Source organism: Macaca nemestrina, chromosome 3 (genome assembly GCF_043159975.1).
Source record: "Macaca nemestrina isolate mMacNem1 chromosome 3, mMacNem.hap1, whole genome shotgun sequence".
NCBI classification, from domain to species: Eukaryota; Metazoa; Chordata; class Mammalia; order Primates; family Cercopithecidae; genus Macaca; species Macaca nemestrina.
This window is the reverse complement of record NC_092127.1, coordinates 44681444-44701315: the sequence shown is the minus strand read 5'-3', so window position 1 is coordinate 44701315 and position 19872 is coordinate 44681444. Positions and strand designations below refer to the sequence as shown.

Below are 19872 nucleotides of genomic sequence, written 5' to 3'. Positions count from 1 at the left end.
GTCTATATTATTCTTTCAAATAACCAGTTCCTAAATTCACTGACCCTTTGTATGGTTTTTCACGTCTCAGTTTCCTTCAGTTCAGCTCTGATTTTGGTTATTTCTTGTCTTCTGCCAGCCTTGGGGTTGGTTTGCTCTCAGTTCCCTAGTTCTTTTAGTTATGATGTTAGGTTGTTAAATTGAGGTCTTTCTTAACTTTTTGATGTGGGCATTTAGTGCTATAAACTTCCTTCCCTCTTAATACTGCTTTGGCTGTGTCCCAGAGATTCTGGTATATTTTATCTTTGTTTTCATTAGTTTCAAAGAATTTCATGATTTCTGCCTTAAGTTCATATGTACCCAGAAGTCATTCAGGAGCAGGTTGTTTCATTTCCATGTAATTGCATGGCTTTGAGTGATTTTCTTAGTATTGATTTCTATTTTTATTGTGTTGTAGTCTTAGAGCATGGTTGGCATAATTTCAGGTTTGAATTTCTTAGGATTGTTTTATGCCTGATTGTGTGGTTAATTTTATAGTATGTGCCATGTGCAGATGAGAAGCATGTATATTCTGTTGTTTTGGGGTGGAGAGTTCTGTAGGTATCTATGAGGTCCATTTAGTTAAGTGTTGAGTTCAGGTCCTGAATATCTTTGTTAGTTTTCTGCCTCAATGATCTAATATTAACAGTGTGGTGTGAAAGTCTCCCCACTATTATTGTGTGGTTTTCTAAGTCTCTTCATAGGTCTCTAAGAACTTGCTTTATGAATTTGGGTGCTCCTGTGTAGAATGCGTATATAATTAGGGCAGTTAGGTCCTCTTGTTGAATTGAGCTCTTTACCATTATGTAATGCCCTTTTTTGTCTTTTGTGATCTTTATTGTTTTAAAGGCTGCTTTGTCTGAAATTATAGCAACCCTCCCTTTTTATCTGAAAAATCTGCCAATCAAGTGGAAAATATAAAAGGAATTTGTTTGGCAAACATAAAGGGATTTGCTTGGCAGATCCCTTTACTTTGAGCCTATGGGTGTCACTGCATGAGATATGGGTCTCCTGAATTCATGTCTTCAAATGATGAATAATCAAGGAATGATAGCAATGAATAAGAACATAGTGCAGTACAAAGAACATCAGACCAGATGACAGAAAAAGACCTAGATTTGAATTTCACTTCTCATCAGGAAATAAAGCAAATTACCTCTGCTAGCCAACCTTTATTTCTCTATCTGTTAGGATGAATCATATCAAACTGTCGTTTTTGTAGGTCAAAAATAAAATGAGGATAATTTTATTTCTGTATAATTATTGTATTTTCCTCAGAAATGTAAGACAGTAAGATAACATAAATTTCATTATTGCTAAGTCCATGGGATCCTTTTCAGTTTGAACCTTCTTAGACTTTTTTCTGTCAGTATTTGGTGCAACCTATCTACTGAAATGTCCTTGTCTCGTTACCTCTGTGATTTCACCTTCTTCAGGTACTCCTCCCACCTCTCTCATTTCTCCCTTGTCTCTCCAGAGACTCCTCTCTATGTTCCTTAAACGTTGCATTCCTCATAGTTCTGTCCTAAAACTAGTCCCACGATACAGGGATTAATCATATAACTGTCCAGGTTCATCACTTCTGGTACCTCAAGTGGCTATATGCTGATGATTCAAAAATATACATCTCCTGGGTGGTGCCAGTTCCAAGATGGCCGAATAGGAACAGCTCCAGCCTACAGCTCCAGAGTGAGAGACGCAGAAGATGGGTGATTTCTGCATTTCCAACTGAGGTACTGGTTTCATCTCACTGGGGCTTGCTGGACAGTGAGTGCAGCCCACAGAGTGTGAGCCAAAGCAGGGTGGGGCATCGCCTAACCACGGAAGTGCAAGGGGTCAGGGAATTCCCTTTCCTAGCACAGGGAAGCCGTGACAGACAGTACCTGGAAAATCAGGACACTCCCACCATAATACTGTGCTTTTCCAATGGTCTTAGCAAACAGCACACCAGGAGATTATATCCCGCACCTGGCTGGGAGGGTCCCACGTCCATGGAGCCTCGCTCTCTGCTAGTACAACACTCTGAGATTGAACTGCAAGGCAGCAGCGAGGCTGAGGGAGGGGCGTCCACCACCGCTGAGGCTTGAGTAGGTAAACAAAGTGGCTGGGAAGCTGGAACTGGGTGGAACACACTGCAGCTCAAGGAGGCCTGCCTGCCTCTGTAGACTCCAACTCTGGGGGCAGGGCATAGCTGAACAAAAGGCAGCAGAAACTTCTGTAGACTTAAATGTCCCTGTCTGACAGCTCTGAAGAGAGTAGTGGTGTTCCAAGCACAGAGCTTGTGATGTGAAAACGAACAGACTGCCTCCTCAAGTGCGTCCCTGACCCCTGAGTAGCTTAACTGGGAGACGTCTCCCAGTAGGAGCCGAATGACACCTCATACAGCCAGGTGCCGCTCTGAGAAGAAGCTTCCAGAGGAAGGATCAGGCAACAACATTTGCCATTCTGCAATATTTGCCATTCTGCAGACTCCACTGGTGATACCCAAGCAAACAGGGTCTGGAGTGGACCTCCAGGAAACTCCAACAGACCTGCAGCTGAGGGTGCTGACTGTTAGAAGCAAAACTAACAGAAAGGACATCCACACCAAAACTCCATCTGTATGTCACCATCCTCAAAGACCAAACACACATAAAACCATAAAGATGGGAAGAAATCAGAGCAGAAAAGATGAAAATTCTAAAAATCAGAATGCCTCTTCTGCTCCAAAGGAACGCAGCTACTCGCTGGCAATGGAACAAAGCTGGACAGAGAATGACTTTGATGAGTTGACAGAAGTAGGCTTCAGATGATCGGTAATAACAAACTTCTCAGAGCTAAATGAGGATGTTCAAACCCATTGCAAAGAAGCTAAAAACCTTGAAAAAAGGTTAGACAAATGGTTCATTAAAATAAACAGCGTAGAGAAGACCTTAAATGACCTCAGGGAGCTGAAAACCATGGCAAGAAAACTATGCAATGTATGCACAAGCCTCAGTAGCCAATTTGATCAAATGGAAGAAAGGGTATCAGTGATTGAAGATCAAATGAATGAAATAAAGCTGGAAGACAACTTTAGAGAAAAAAAGACTAAAAAGAAATGAACAAAGCCTCCAAGAAATATGGGATTCTGAAAAGACCAAATCAGCGTCTGATTAGTGTACCTGAAAGTGACAGGGATAATGCAACCAAGATGGAAAAAACTCGTCAGGATATTATCCAGGACAACTTCCCCAACCTAGTAAGGCAGGCCAACATTCAAATTCAGGAAACACAGAGAATACCACAAAGACACTCCTTGAGAAGAGCAACTCCAAGACACATAATTGTCAGATTCACCAAGGTTGAAATGCAGGAAAAAATGTTAAGGGCAGCCAGAGAGAAAGGTCGGGTTACCCACAAAGGGAAGCCCATTATACTAACAGTGGATCTATTGGCAGAAACTCTACAAACCAGAAAAGAGTGGGGGCCAATATTCAACATTCTTAAAGGAAAGAATTTTCAACCCAGAATTTCATATCCAGCCAAACTAACCTGCATAAGTGAAGGAGAAATAAAATCCTTTATTGACAAGCAAATGCTGAGAGATTTTCTCACCACCAGGCCTGTCTTACGAGAGCTCCTGAGGAAGCACTAAACATGGCAAGGAACAACCCGTACCAGTCACTGCAAAAACATGCCAAATTGTAAACACCATCAATGCTAGGAAGAAACTGCATCAACTAATAGGAAAAATAACCAGCTAACATCATAATGACAGGATCAAATTCACACATAACAATATTAACCTTAAATGCAAATGGGCTAAATGATCCAATTAAAAGACACAGACTGCCAAATTGAATAAAGAGTCAAGACTCATCTGTGTACTGTATTCAGGAGACCCATCTCATGTGCAAAGACACACATAGGCTCAAAATATAGGGATGGAGGAAGATCTGCCAAGCAAATGGAAAACAAAAAAAAGCAGGGGTTGCAATCCTAGTCTCTGATAAAACAGACTTTAAACCAACAAAGATCAAAACAGACAAAGAAGGGCATTACATAATGGTAAAGGGATCAATTCAACAAGAAGAGCTAACTATCCTAAACATATACGCACCCAATACAGGAGCACCAAGATTCATAAAGCAAGTCCTTAGAGATCTACAAAGAGACTTAGACTCCCACACAATAATAATGGGAGATTTCAATACCCACTGTCAATATTAGAGCGATCAACGAGACAGAAGATTAACAAGGATATACAGGACTTGAACTCAGATCTGCACCAAGCAGATGTAATAGACATCCACAGAACTCTCCACCCCAAAACAACAGAATATACATTCTTCTCAGCACCACACAAACTTATTCCAAAATTGACAACACAGTTGGAAGTAAAGCACCCCTCAGCAAACGTAAAAGAACAGAAATCACAACAAACTGTCTCTCAGACCACAGTGCAATCAAATTAGAACTCATGATTAAGAAACTCACTCAAAACCACTCAACTACAGAGCAGGAAACTGAAGAACCTGCTCTTGAATGATTACTGGGTATATAACGAAATGAAGGCAGAAATAAAGATGTTCTTTGAAACCAATGAGAACAAAGACACAACATACCAGAATCTCTGGGACACATTTAAAGCAGCACAAGACAAAGCAGAAAAGATCTAAAATTGACACCCTAACAACACAATTAAAGGAACTAGAGAAGCAAGAGCAAACACATGCAAAAGCCAGCAGAAGGCAAGAAATAACTAAGATCAGAGTAGAACTGAAGGACACAGAGACAAAAACAAAAACAAAAACAAAACAAAACAAAACAAAAAGTCAAAAGTCAATGAATCCAGAAGCTAGTTTTTTGAAAAGAACCACAAAATTGACAGACCGCTAGAAAGACTAATAAAGGAGAAAAGAGACAAGAATAAAATAGATGTAATAAAAAATGATAAAGGGGATATCACCACCAATCCCACAGAAATACAAACTATCATCAGGGAATACTATGAACACCTCTATGCAAATAAACTAGAAAATCTAGAAGAAATGGATAACTTCCTGGACACATACACCCTCCCAAGGCTAAACCAGGAAGAAGTTGAATCCCTGAATAGACCAACAACAGGCTCTGAAATTGAGGCAATAATTAATGGCCTACCAACCAAAAAAAGTTCAGGACCAGACGGATTCACAGTCGAATTCTACCAGAGGTACAAAGAGGAGCTGGGACCATTCCTCCTGAAACTATTCCAGTCAATAGAAAAAGAGGGAATCCTCTCTAACTCATTTGATGAGGCCAACATCATCCTGATACCAAAGCCTGGCAGAGACACAACAAGAAAAGAGAATTTTAGACCAATATCCCTGATGAACATTGGTGTGAAAATCCACAATAAAATACTGGCAAACCAATTCCACCAGCACATTAAAAAGCTTATCCACCACGATCAAGTAGTGTCATGCCTGGGATGCAAGGCTGGTTCAACATATGCAGATCAATAAACGTAATCCATCATATAAACAGAACCAAAGATAAAAACCACATGATTATCTCAATAGATGCAGAAAAGGCCTTTGACAAAATTCAACAGCCCCTCATGGTAAAAACTCTCAAAAAACTAGGTATCGATGGGACGTATCTCAAAATACTAATAGCTATTTATGACAAACCCACAGCCAATATCATACTGATTGAGCGAAAACTGGAAGGCTTCCCTTTCAAAACTGGCACAAGAAAAAAAATTAGCCGGGCGTGGTGGCGGGCCCCTGCAGTCCCAGCTACTCGGGAGGCTGTGGCAGGAGAATGGCATGAACCTGGGAGGTGGAGCTTGCAGTGAGCTGAGATTGTGCCACTGCACTCCAGTCTGGGGGACACAGCAAGACTCCAACTCAAAAAAAAAAGAAAAAGAAAAAAAGAAAAAAAACTAGCACAAGACAGGTATGCCCTCTCTCCCCACTCCTATTCAATATAGTGTTGGAAGTTCTGGCCAGGGCAATCAGGCAGGAGAAAGAAATAAAGGGCATTCAGTTAGGAAAAGAAGTCAAATTGTACCTGTTCGCAGATGACATGATTGTATACTTAGAAAACCCCATCATCTCAGCCCAAAATCTCCTTAAGCTGATAAGCAACTTCAGCAAAGTCTCAGGATACAAAATCAATGTGCAAAACTCACAAGCATTCCTATACAACAATAACAGACAAGCAGAGAGCCAAATCATGAGTGAACTCACATTCACAATTGCTTCAAAGAGCATAATATACCTAGGAATCCAACTTACAAGGGATGTGAAGGACCTCTTCAAGGAGAGCTACAAACCACTGTTCAACGAAACAAAAGAGGACACATACAAATGGAAGATATTCCATCCTCATGGATAGGAAGAATCAATATCGTGAAAATGGCCATACTGCCCAACGTAATTTATAGATTCAATGCCATCCCCATCAAGCTACCAATGACTTTCTTCACAGAATTGGAAAAAACTACTTTAAAGTTCATATGGAACCAAAAAAGAGGCCACATTGCCAAGCGAATCCTAAGCAAAAAGAACAAAGCTGGAGGCATCACCCTACCTGACTTCAAGCTATACTACAAGACTACAGTAATCAAAACAGCATGTTGCTGGTACCAAAACAGAGATATAGACCAATGGAACAGAACAGAGGCCTCAGAAATAATACCATACATCTACAACCATCTGATCTTTGACAATCCTGATGAAAACAAGAAATGGGGAAAGGATTCCCTATTTAATAAATGGTGCTGGGAAAACTGGCTAGCCATATAAAGAAAGCTGAAACTGGATCCCTCACTTACACCTTATACAAAAATTAATTCAAGATGGATTAAAGACTTAAATGTTAGACCTAAAACCACAAAAACCCTAGAAGAAAACCTAGGCAATACCATTCAGGACATAGGCATGGGCAAGGACTTCATGACTAAAACACCAAAAGCAATGGCAACAAAAGTCAAAAGAGACAAATGGGATCTAATTAGACTAAAGAGCTTTTGCATGGCAAAAGAAACTATCATCAGAGTGAACAGGCAACCTACAGAATGGGAGAAAATTTTTGCAATCTACCCATCTGACAAAGGGCTAATATCCAGAATCTACAAAGAACTCAAACAAATTTACAAGAAAAAGTCAAACAACCTCATCAAAAAGTAGGCAAAGGATATGAACAGACATTTCTCAAAAGAAGACATTTATGCAGTCAACAGACACATGAAAAAATGCTCATCATCACTGGCCATCAGAGAAATGCAAATCAAAACCACAATGAGATACCATCTCACACCAGTTAGAATGGCAATCATTAAAAAGTCAGGAGACAACAGATGCTGGAGAGGATATGGAGAAACAGGAACACTTTTACACTGTTGGTGGGACTGTAAACTAGTTCAACCATTGTGGAAGACAGTGTGGTGATTCCTCAAGGATCTAGAACTAGAAATACCATTTGACACAGCCATCCCATTACTGGATGTATACCCAAAGGATTATAAATTATGCTGCTATAAAGACATATGCACACGTATGTTTATTGCAGCACTATTCACAATAGCAAAGACTTGGAATCAACCCAAATGTCCATCAGTGACAGACTGGATTAAGAAAATGTGGCAGATATATACCATGGAATACTATGCAGCCATAAAAAAGGATGAGTTTGTGTCCTTTGTAGGGACATGGATGCAGCTGGAAACCATCATTCTCAGCAAACTATCGTGGGAACAGAAAACCAAACACCGCATGTTCTCACTCATAGGTGGGAATTGAACAATGAGATCACTTGGACACAGGAAGGAGAACATCACACACCGGGGCCTATTGTGGGGAGGGGGAGGGTGAGAGAGAGCATTAAGAGATATACCTAATATAAATGATGAGTTAATGGGTGTAGCACACCAACATGGCACATGTATACATATGTAACAAACCTGCACGTTGTGCACATGTACCCTAGAACTTAAAGTATAATAATAATAAAAAGGAAACTGACTCATAATTTAAAATCTACAACAAAACTCCAAACTTGGATGGCTTTATCAGTTGGACTGGGTTCTTCTAAATATTTTTAAAATGACCTAAATTTTGCACAAATACAGAGAATCGAAAAGGGAGAAATACTTTTTAACTATTTTTATAAGGCCTTGATATAGTTTGGGTCTGTGTCCCTGCCCAAATCTCATGTCAAATTGTAATCCCCAGTGATGGAAGGGGCCTGGTGGGAAGTGACTGGATCATGGTAGTGGATTGCCCCTTTGGTGCTGTTCTCATGATAGTAAGTGAGTTATCACAAGATATGGTTGTTTAAAATTGTGTGACACCTCCCCCTTCCCTCTCTTCCTCCAATTCCAGCCACATAAAACGTGCCTGCTTCCCTTTTGTCTTCTGCCATGATTCAGCGTTTCCTGTGGCTTCCCCAGACATGCTTCCTGTACAGCCTGTGGAACTGTAAGCCAGTTAAGCATCTTTTCTTTACAAATTATCCAGCCTCAAGAATTTCTTTATAGCAATCTGAGAACAAAACAGCAGCTTGCATAATTTTTGTTCCAAAATATGATAAATATAGTGTAAGAAAGAACATTTACAAACTGATCTTTCTCATGAGCACAAATGAAAAAAATCTAAAACAAACATTAGCAAATCTAATCCAGCAATATATAAAAAGGATAATACATCACTCTAGGTATGCACGTTTGGATTATCATTTTAAAATCAACCAATGTTATGACTTTATTAATAGTAGAAAAGAGAAAACTTATACTATCATCTCATTATATGAAAAAAAAAAGTGGCAAAATTCAATACTCATTTATGATTTTAAAACTCTTAGCAAATTGGAAACAGAATGCAATTTCCTCAATAAAAAATAGCATCTTTTGATATATAATCAAAGACATCATCATGGTGGATGGGAGGCAGGACTAGAGATTGCAGCTCTGACTCGGATGAACAGAGCAGCATGTGGAAACTTGCATGGTGAATTTTAGCTCCAGAGCGACTGCAGGAATATATCAGGAATTCCAAGAGGACCCACAGACCCTCTGAAAAAAGCAGACTGCTCCTGCAGGACCCAGGAGACACCCCAAATACTATGAGTACCCAAACTGTGGAAGTGGGAAAGGGAGATCCTCCGCCCCCAAGCACACACCCCTACTGGGGAAACTGAAGGTCTCCTTTGAGGGAGAAGATTCTGACCTTACCTGGGCCTGAATCAATTTACAGAGCAGAGTGAAATACAGGGGTAGAGGAAGCAGTGGAAAAGGCCCTGGGAGCTTGCTGGGTCCCCAAGCAGGCCATTCTTGCCTGGCATCACAGGGATCCTTCAGGAGGGTGGCCAGCGGTGCGGAGAAAATGCCACAGGGAGAAGGAAGTCTCTGGCTGAATTTTGTAACAATTTGAACCAGTCAAGAAGCCTCCTGGCCAGAACTCAGGGGAGGGCTTAAATGTAGCATCCAGCATGCAGACTCCCCAGGCAGAGGAAGAACTAAAACCCTTTTCTTTCACAGCTGGGAGGTGGGTACCATGGGGCAAGTTCTCAGCTGTGCTCGCCCACTGCCTGGAAACAAACTCAGTGCTGTTAGTGGGGGGCACAGTGGGAGTAAGACTGGCCCTTCGGATTATGTGGGAGCTGGATAAGGCCTGTGACTGCTGGCTTTCCCCCACTTCCCTGACAACCTGCATGACTCAGCAGAGGCAGCCATAATTCTCCTAGGTACACAACTCCATTGACCTGGGAACGTCACCCCGATCCCCTACAGCAGCTGCATCAAGGCCCATCCAAGGGAAGTCTGAGCTCAGACACACCAAACCCTGCCGCTACCTGATGGTCCTTCCCTGTCCACCCTGGTAGTTGAAGACAAAGAGCATATTCTCTTGGGAGTTCTAGGCCCCCGCCCACCACCTGATCCTCCCTATACTACCACAGTTGATGCTCTCTGGAAAGCACCACCTCCTGGCAGGAGGCCAACCAGCACAAAAATAGAGCATTAAACCATCAAAACTAAGAACCCTCACAGAGTCCATCTCACCCATTGCCACCTCCACTGGAATAGGTGCTGGTATCCATGACTGAGAGACCCACGGATGGTTCACATCACAGGACTCTGTGCAGACAATGCCCAGTACAAGCCCGGAGGCTGGCAGACTTGCTGTGTGGCCAGACCCAGAAGAGAGACAACAATCTCTATAGTTCGGCTCTCAGGAAGCCACATCCATAGGAAAAGGGCGAGAGTGCTACATCAAGGGAACAGCCCATGGGACAAAAGAATCTGAACAACAGCCTTCAGCTCTAGACCTTCCCTCTGACAGAAGCTACACAAATGAGAAGGAACCAAAAAACCCACCCTGGTAATATGACAACACAAGGCTCCTTAACACCCCCCAGAAAATCATACTGGCTCACCAGCAGTGGATTCAACCCAAAAAGAAATCCCTGATTTACCCAAAAAAGAATTTGGGAGGTTAGTTATTAAGCTAATCTGGGAGGCACCAGAGAAAAGTGAAGTCCAATCCAAGGAAATAAAAAAAAAAAAATGATACAAGAAGTGAAAGGAGAAATATTCAAGGAAATAGATAGCATGAAGAAAAAACAATCAAACTTCAGGAAACATTGGATACACTTACAGAAATGCAAAATGCTCTGGAAAGTCTCAGCAATAGAAATGAACAAGTAGAAGAAAGAAATTCAGAGCTTGAAGACAAGGTCTTCGAATTAACCCATCCCAGCAAAGACAAAGAAAAACAAAAAGAAAATATGAACAAAGCCTCCAAGAAGAAGTCCGGGATTATGTGAAAACAACCAATCCTAAGAATAATCGGTGTTCCTGAGGAAGAAGAGAAATCTAAAAGCTGAAAAAACCCATTTGGGGGAATAATCAAGGAAAACTTCCTGGCCTTGCTAGAGAACTAGACATCCAAATACAAGAAGCACAAAGAACACCTGGGAAATTCATCACAAAAAGATAATCACCTAGGCACACTGTCATCAGGTTATGTGAAGTTAAGATGAAGGAAAGAATATTAAGAGCTGTGAGACAAAAGTACCAGGTAACCTATAAAGGAAAACCTATTAGATTAGCAGCAGATTTCTCAGCAGAAACTCTATAAGCTAGAAGATATTGGGGCCCTATCTTCAGCTTCCTCAAACAAAATTATCAGCCAAGAATTTTGCATCCAGTGAAACTAAGCATTCAGCTTCCTCAAACAGAATTATCAGCCAAGAATTTTGTATCCAGTGAAACTAAGCATCATATATGAAGGAAAGATACAGTGTTTTCCAGACAAACAACCACTGAGCGAATTCACCACTGCCAAGCCACCATTATAAGAACAGCTGAAAGGAGTTTGAAACCTTGAAACAAATCCTGGAAACACATCAAAACAGAACCTCTTTAAAGCACAAATCTCACAGGACCTATAATACAAAATACAATTTGAAAAGCAAAAACAAAAACCAAAAAATCAAGGTATACAGGCAACAAATAGCATGATGAATGGAATGGTACCTCACATCTCAATACTGACACTGAATGTAAATGGCCTAAATGCTCCACTTAAAAGATGTACTACATCCCCAAACGGCTGGGTGTTGGCGGCTCACGCCTGTAATCCCAATGCTTTGGGAGGCTCAGGTGGCAGATCACTTGAAGTCAGGGGTTTGAAACCAGCCTAACCAATATGGTGAAACCCCATCTCTACTAAAAATACAAAAAAATAAGCCAGGCATGGTGGCAGGCACCTGTAATCCCAGCTACTTGGGAGGCTGAGGCAGAATTGCTTTAACCTGAGAGGCAGAGTTTGCAGTGAGCCGAGATCGCACCATTGCACTCTAGCCTGGGTGACAGTGAGAGACTCCATCTCAAAATCTCAAAATCTTTAAAAAAAAAAAATTTCACCAACCAACTGTCTGCTGCCTTCAAGAGACTCATATAACACATAAGGAATCATATAAACTTAAAGAGGTGGAAAAAGGCATTTCATGCAAATGGACACCAAAAGTGAGCAGGGATAGCTACTCTTATGTCAGACAAAACAAACTTTAAAGCAATGGCAGTTAAAAAAGACAAAGAGAGACATTAAATAATGGTAAAAAGCCTTGTCCAACAGGAAAATACCACAATCCTAAACATATATGGACATAACACTGGAGTTCCCAAATTTATAAAACAATTACTAATAGACCTAAGAAATGAGATAGCAATACAATAACAGTGGGGGACTTGAATACTCCACTGAAATCACTAGACAGGTCATCAAGACAGAAAGTCAACAAATAAACAATGGATTTAAACTAGACCTTGGAACAAATGAACTTAAGAGCTATATACAGAACATTCCATCCAAGAACCACAGAATACACAATCTATTCAATAGCGCATGGGACTTTCTCCAAGATGGACCACATGATAGGCCACAAAACGAGCCTCAATAAATTTAAGAAAACTGAAATTATATAAAGGACTCTCTCAGACCACAGTGGAATAAAACTGGAAATCAATTCCGAAAGGAACCTTCAAAACCATGCAAATGCATGGAAATTAAATAACCTGCTCTGAATGATCACTGGACCAAAAACAAAATCCAGATGGAAATTATAAAACGTTCAGACTGAATGACAATAGTGACAACCTATAAAAACGTCTCGGATACAGCAAAGGTGGTGCCAAGAGGAAAGTTCATGGCCCTAAATGCCTACATCAAAAAGACTAAAAAAGCACAAACTGACACTCTAAGGTCACACCTCAAGGAACTAGAGAAAAAAGAACAAATCAAACCCAAACCCAGCAGAAGAAAGGAAATGACCAACATCAGAGCAGAACTAAATGACACTAAAACAAACAAACAAAATTACAAAGATAAATGAAACAAAAAGCTGGTTGTTTGAAAAGATAAACTGATAGACCATTAGCAAGATTAACCTAGAAAAGAAGAGAGGAAATCCAAATAAAACCTCAATAAGAAATGAAATAGGAGACATTACAACTGACACCACAGAAATATAAAAGATCATTCAAGGCTACTATGAATACCTTTATGGACATAAACTTGAAAACCTAGAAGAGACAGATAAATTCCTGGAAACATACAACCTTCCCAGTTTAAATCAGGAAGAATTAGATACCTTAAACAGACCAATAACCACCAACAAGATTGAAATGGTAATTTAAAAATTACCAACAAAAAAAAGGCCAGGACCAGACAGATTCACAGCACAATTCTACCAGACATTCAAAGAAGAATTGGTACCGATCCCACTGACACTATTCCACAAGATACAGAAAGAGGGAACACTCCCTAATTCATTCTATGAAGTCAGCGTCACCCTAATACCAAAACCAGGAAAGGACATAACCAAAAAGAAAACCACAGACCCATATCCCTGATGAACATAAATGCTAAAATCCTTAACAAAATACTAGCTAACTGAATCCAACAACATATCAAAAAGATAATCTATCATGATCAAGTGGGTTTCATACCAGGGATGCAAGGATGGTTTAACATCCACACGTCAATAAATGTGATACACCACATAAACAGAATTAAAACAAAAATCACATGATCATCTCAACAGATGCAGAAAAAGCATCTGACAAAATCCAGCATCCTTTATGATTAAAACTCGGCAAAATCGGCATACAAGGAACGTACCTCAATGTAATAAAAGCCATCTATGACACACCCACAGCAAACATGATACTGAATGTTGAAAGCATCCCCTCTGAGAACTGGAACCAAACAAGGATGCCCACTCTCACCACTCATCTTCAACATAGTACTGGAAGTTCTAGCCAGAGTAATCAGACAAGAGAAAGAAATAAAGGACTTCTAAATCAGTCAAGAGGAAGTCAAACTGTCACTGTTTACTGACGATATAATCGTTTACTTCAAAAATCCTAAAGACTCCTCCAGAAAGCTCCTAGAACTGACAAAAGAATTCAGTGAAGTTTCCAGATACAAGAATAATGTACACAAATCAGTAGCTCTCCCATACACCAATAGCAACCAAGCAGAAAATTGAATCAAGAACTCAATCCCTTTTACAATAGCTGCAAAAAGAAAAAAGAAAAGAAAAAGAAAAAAACTTAGGAATATACCTAACGAAGGAGGCAAAAGACCTCTACAAAGAAAACTACAAAACACCACTGAAAGAAATCATAGACAACACAAACAAATGGAAACACATTCCATGTTCATAGAATGGTAGAATCAAAATTGTGAAAATGACTATACAGCCAAAAGCAACCTACAAATTCAATGAAATTCCCATCAAAATTCCACCATCATTCTTCACAGCATTAGAAAAAACAGTTCTAACATTCACATAGAACCAAAAAAAGAGCCTACATAGCCAATACAAGACTAAGCAAAAAGAACAAATCTGGAGGCATCACGCTACCTGATTTCAAACTATATCATAAGTACACAGTCACCAAAACAGCATGGTACTGGCATAAAAATAGGCACACAGACCAATGGAACAGAATAGAGAACCCAGAAATAAACCCAAATACCTACAGCCAAGTGATCTTCAACAACTACACAAAATCATAAAGTAGAGGAAAGGACACCCTATTCAACAAATGGTGCTGGGATAACTGGCTAAACACATATAGGACAATGAAACTGGATCCTCATCTCTCATCTTTTACAAAAATCAACTCAAGATGGCTTAAGAACTTACATCTAAGATCTGAAACTATAAAAATTCTAGAATATTAACATTGGAAAAACCCTTCTAGACACTGGTTTAGGCAAGGATTTCAGGACCAAGAACCCAAAAGCAAATGTAATAAAAACAAAGATAAATTGCTGGGACTTAATTAAACCAACGAGCTTTTGCATGGCAAAAGGAACAGTCAGCAGAGTAAACAGACAGCCCAGAGTGGGAGAAAATCTTCACAATCTATACATCTGAAAATGGACTAATATCCAGAATCTACAATGAACTCAAACAAATCAGCCAAAAAAAAAAAATTAATCCCACCAAAAAGTGGGCTAAGGACATGAATAGACAATTATCAAAAGAAGATATACAAATGGCCAACAAACACACGAAAAAATGCTCAGCATCACTAATGATCAGGGAAATGCGAATCAAAATCACAATGTGACACCACCTTACTCCTGCAGGAATGGCCATAATCAAAAAATCAGTAGACGTTGCTGGGGATGCAGTGATCAGGGAACACTTCTACACTGCTGGTGGTAATGTAAACTAGTACAGCCGCTATGGAAAACAGTATGGAGATTTCTTAAAGAGCTAAAAGGAGAACTACCATTTGATCCAGCCATCCCAATACTGTGTATCTATCCAGAGTAAATGAAGTCATTATATGAAAAAGATACTTGCACATGCATGTTTATAGCAGCACAATTCATAATTGCAAAATCATGGAACCAACTCAAATGCCCATCAGTCAACAAGCAGATAAAGAAACTGTGGTATGTATACTTGTAAACTGTGTATGTATGTATGTAAACTGTGGGATACTACTCAGCCATAAAAAGGAATGAATTAACAGTATTCACAGTGACCTGGATGAGATCGGAGACTATTATTCTAAGTGAAGTAACTCAGGAATAGAAAACCAAACATCATATATTCTCACTGATATGTGGGAGCTAAGTTATGAGGATGCAAAGGCATAAGAATGATACAATGGACTTTGGGGACTTGGAGGAAAATGGGGGGTGAGGAATAAAAGACTACAAACAGGGTGCAGTGTATACTGCTCGGGTGATGGGTGCACCAAAATCTCACAAATCACCACTAAAGAACTTACACACGTAACTAAACACCACCTGTACTCCAATAATCTATGGAAATTTTTTGTTTAAATTAAAAAAAATTTTAAAAGCATATATAGGCATTCATGTATAGAACTTTCTGTGAGCATGTATATTCATTTCTCTTGGATAAATACCTAATACTGGAATTGTTCTGTCACAGGCAAGTTTAACTTTATAAAAAACTGTCAAACCAAAAAAAAAAAAAATTAAAAACAGCATCTTTTGAACAACCTACAGCTACATTATATACGGTAGTGAAACACTGAAAACTTTCCCAATGAGATCATAAACAAGACAAGATTATCCGCTATCACCACTTCTATTTAACATTGTACTGAAGTCTTAAGCAATGCAACAAGGCAAGGAAAAAGGAGAGCAACAATGGGAAAAGAACTAAGTGGGAGAGGAGGGGATGGACAAGGATTGAAAGGGAAGAAAAAAAATTACTATTTGAAAATTGTATGATTGCACATCTAGAACATCCAAAAGAAATCTCCCAACTATTAAAATTAATAAAATAATGTCACAAGGTCACTGGATACAAAGTCAACATAAAGCTATAAAGCTAAAACAGTGTGGAATTAGTGCAAAAATAGAGTAATAGACTAATGAAACTAATTAGCGTTCAAAAACAATCCGCACATTTAGAGTCATTTGATTGTTGTCAAAGATGACATTTCATCACAATAGGAAATGGTCTCTTCAAGTAATGATGGTAGATGATTTTAATTTCCATTTGGTGGGGGGAAAGATTTTTGACCCTACACTTCTCACCATAAACAAAAATCAGCTCCAGATGAATTTAGATCTAAATATGAAAGATAAAACTACAAAGTTTTGAGAAGAAAATAAAACACCTTTGTGACCTTGGAGCCAGTAACATTTTCTTAAATAGATCACAAAAGCACCAATCAACTAACATTAATTAGCTATCTTACAGTTAAGAATTTTTGTTCATCAAAAAAGATACCATTAAGGAAGTGAAAAAAACGAACATCAGACTGGGAAGTATTATGCATATATCCACCATAGGACACCTATTTTGAATACAGAAAGAACTACTACAAATCAAAAAAGTTATAAATCCAACAGAAATGCAGTATGTACTAAAGTGTTCATAGGAGCACTAGTTGTAACAGCCAGATTATCAAAATATACACCAATAGTCAAGTGGATAAATTGGAGTACATTTACAACATGCAATACTATATAGCAGTGAGGATGAACAATTTGTTAACTACCCAATTATACCAACGACTGTCACAAACATAAGGTTGAATAAAAGTCAGACACGAAAGAGTATGCACAATATGATTCCATCTATGTAAAGTAAAACAACAACAACAACAACAACAACAACAAATAAAAACAGACAAAACCTTGGTGAAAGTAATCTATCCTATAGAGTCAGAATAATGGTTAGCCTTCAGGAAGTATAAGGAGACATAAACAGCATTTCTAGGTTTATTATCTGGCTGCTGGTTACATAAGTGTGCTCAATTTGTGAAAATTCAGTAAGGTGTTAACTTATGTGAACTTTTCTGTATCTATGTAAAAGTTTTTTTTAAGAAAAGATCTACTCTAAATGTGATGCCTGCAGCAGCTATAAGCACACTCTCATATAACAATGTCCAAAAAGGCATTTTCCTTTTTTAGCAACAAAGGAAAATATTTTCCAGAAGCTATCAGATTTCCCATTGGTCATGCCTGGATCACATCCTGTGCAGTAACTGAAAGGAAATTTGCTAATGGAATGTCTGACATTTTCTTTTTATGATGAAAAGTAGTCTCTGTTGGCAAAGAAGAAACACAGAGGAACACTGCATAGGTAACCACAAATTTTTGTCACCTCAGATTACTATTTTTTTTGAGACAGGGTCTCGCTCTATTGCCCAAGCTGGAGTGCAGTGGCGTGCTCACAGCTCACTGCAGCCTCGGCCTCCTGGACACAAGCAATCCTCCCACCTCAGCCTCCCAAGTAGCTGGAACTATAGGTGACCACCACCATGCCAGGCTAATTTTTGTATTTTTTATAGAAATGCGGTCTCACCATGTTGCCCAGGCTGGTCTCAAACTCCTGGGCTCAAGTAATCCTCCTGCCTTGGACTCCCAAAGTGCTGGGATTACAGGCATGAGCCACCACGCCTGGCCTTCAAATTATTATTAACAGTCTCTTAACTAGTTTTGCCATAGCCGCTTTTGTCTTCCTCCAAATGTAAACTCTGCTTAGTAGCCACAGTCATTTGATAAAAATGTAAATTCGAAAAATCTTTCATAAGCTTCTCATTACCATAAGAATAAATCCACATCCTTAAAATAGCTGACAAGGTCCTGCACGATTTTGGTCTCTGCTTACCTCCTCAGCTTTATCTTGAACTGTCCTTTGCCTAACTATATTTTACCTATATAGTCTGTAATAATGCAAAAATAATTTTATACCATGAAGAAGGCAGATTTTGAAAGTATTCCAAAGATCAACAAATGGCCAAAAAGTATTAATTGTACATCAGTTAAAATGGATTACATCTTGGATACTCTCTAGAAAATTATTTTTATGCATGTAAATATAAGAATAATTATAGGGACTTTTGATCTGTCATATGAGACCCCAGTCCCCAACTTTTCCTTTAAAGTCTCAAGTTCAGCCAGGTACAGGGCCTCACGCCTATAATCCCAACACTTTGGGAGGCTGAGGCCAGAGGATTGCTTGAGGCCAAGAGTTTGAGATAAATCTAGGCAACATAGTAAGACCCCATCTCTACAAAAAATTAACCAGGCATCGTGATGTGTGCCTGCAGTCCCAGCTACTCAGGAAGTTGAGGCAGAAGGATCACTTAAGCCCAGACCTTTGAGCGTGCAACGAGCTATAACTGAAACACCATTGATTAATTTGCAAGCGTTTTGGAAAAGTACTTTAGGAAACTGAACTGAGTAAGTATCCTTTCCTTCTTGCTTTCAAAACTCAACTAATATGACAGCTGAGGCATTTGAAAAATATACAAATCCACAAAAGCAATGGGAATAGAAGATAAAAACTGATGAGGTGGGGAAAAAAAAAAAAAGAGATTAGTGATAAAAAATAAAACTTACATATTATCTTTCTCCACTTTGTTTAGTCCCTGAGATGTGTAGAAATAGGGATGGTGGGGAAGAGGGCAGCGAGGAGGAGGTCAATAAGAAGCAAGGTACACAGTACCCTAATATCTCCGAAATTTGAAGTACCAGGTAGTTCTGAAAGCAGGGGTGCCAAGTTAGGATAAAAATACAAAAAAACAAGCGAACAAGAAAACTGGTTGAAAGTCTATAGGGGCATACCCGAGAGATTTTGAGGGTTCAGTTTGAAACTATCACAACAAATGAAATATTGCAATAAAGCAAGTCACACAAATTTTTTGGTTTCCCAGTGCAAATAAAAGCTGTGTTACACTATACTAGAATCTATTAAGTATGCAATAGCATTATATCCAAGAAAATAATGCACATACCTTAATTTAAGAATATTTTACTGCTAAAAAGTGCTAACAATCATCTGGGCCTTTAATGAATCATAACCTTTTTGCTGGTGTAAGGTCTTGCCTCAATGTTGATGGCTACTGACTGATCAGGGTGGTGTCACTGAAGGTTTGGGCAGCTGTGGAAGTTTCTTAAAATAAGACAACAATGATGGTTGCCACGATGATTGACTCTTCCTTTCATGGAAAATTCATCTGTAGCATGCAATGCTGTTTAATAGTATTTTACTTAAGATAAAATTTCTTTCAAAATTTGAGTCGGTCCTCTCAGACCCTGCCATTACTTTTTCAAATAAGTTGATGTAATATTCTAAATCCTTTGTTGTCATTTTGACAATGTGTTCACAGCATCTTCACCAGGAGCAGATTCAACCTCAAGAAACTACTTTCTTTGCTCATCCATAAGATACAACTCCTCATCAGTTCAAGTTTTATCATGAGATTGCAGTAATTCAGTCACATCTTTTAGGCTCCAATTCTAATTCTAGTTCTCTTGTTATTTCCAATGCACCTGCAGTTACTTTCTCAACTGAAGTCTTAACCTCTCAAAGTCGTCAGTGCAGACTGGA

The 19872-nt window shown here is 39.2% G+C and overlaps 1 protein-coding gene across 4 annotated transcripts in view; it reads right to left on the bottom strand.

Annotated features, from left to right (window-relative positions):
* LOC105463406 (anaphase promoting complex subunit 10) overlaps positions 1-19872 on the bottom strand; it is a 287195-nt gene that overhangs the window by 194182 nt on the left and 73141 nt on the right. The window contains exon 5 of one of the 4 annotated variants that reach the window (XM_011710465.3): positions 18882-19022. The exons of the other annotated variants lie outside the window; for them this stretch is intronic. Within the exon in view, the coding sequence (XP_011708767.1) occupies positions 18885-19022 (138 nt within the window). The 3' untranslated portion in view covers positions 18882-18884. The remainder of the gene's footprint in view (positions 1-18881; positions 19023-19872) is intronic. 4 annotated transcript variants of the gene reach the window in all.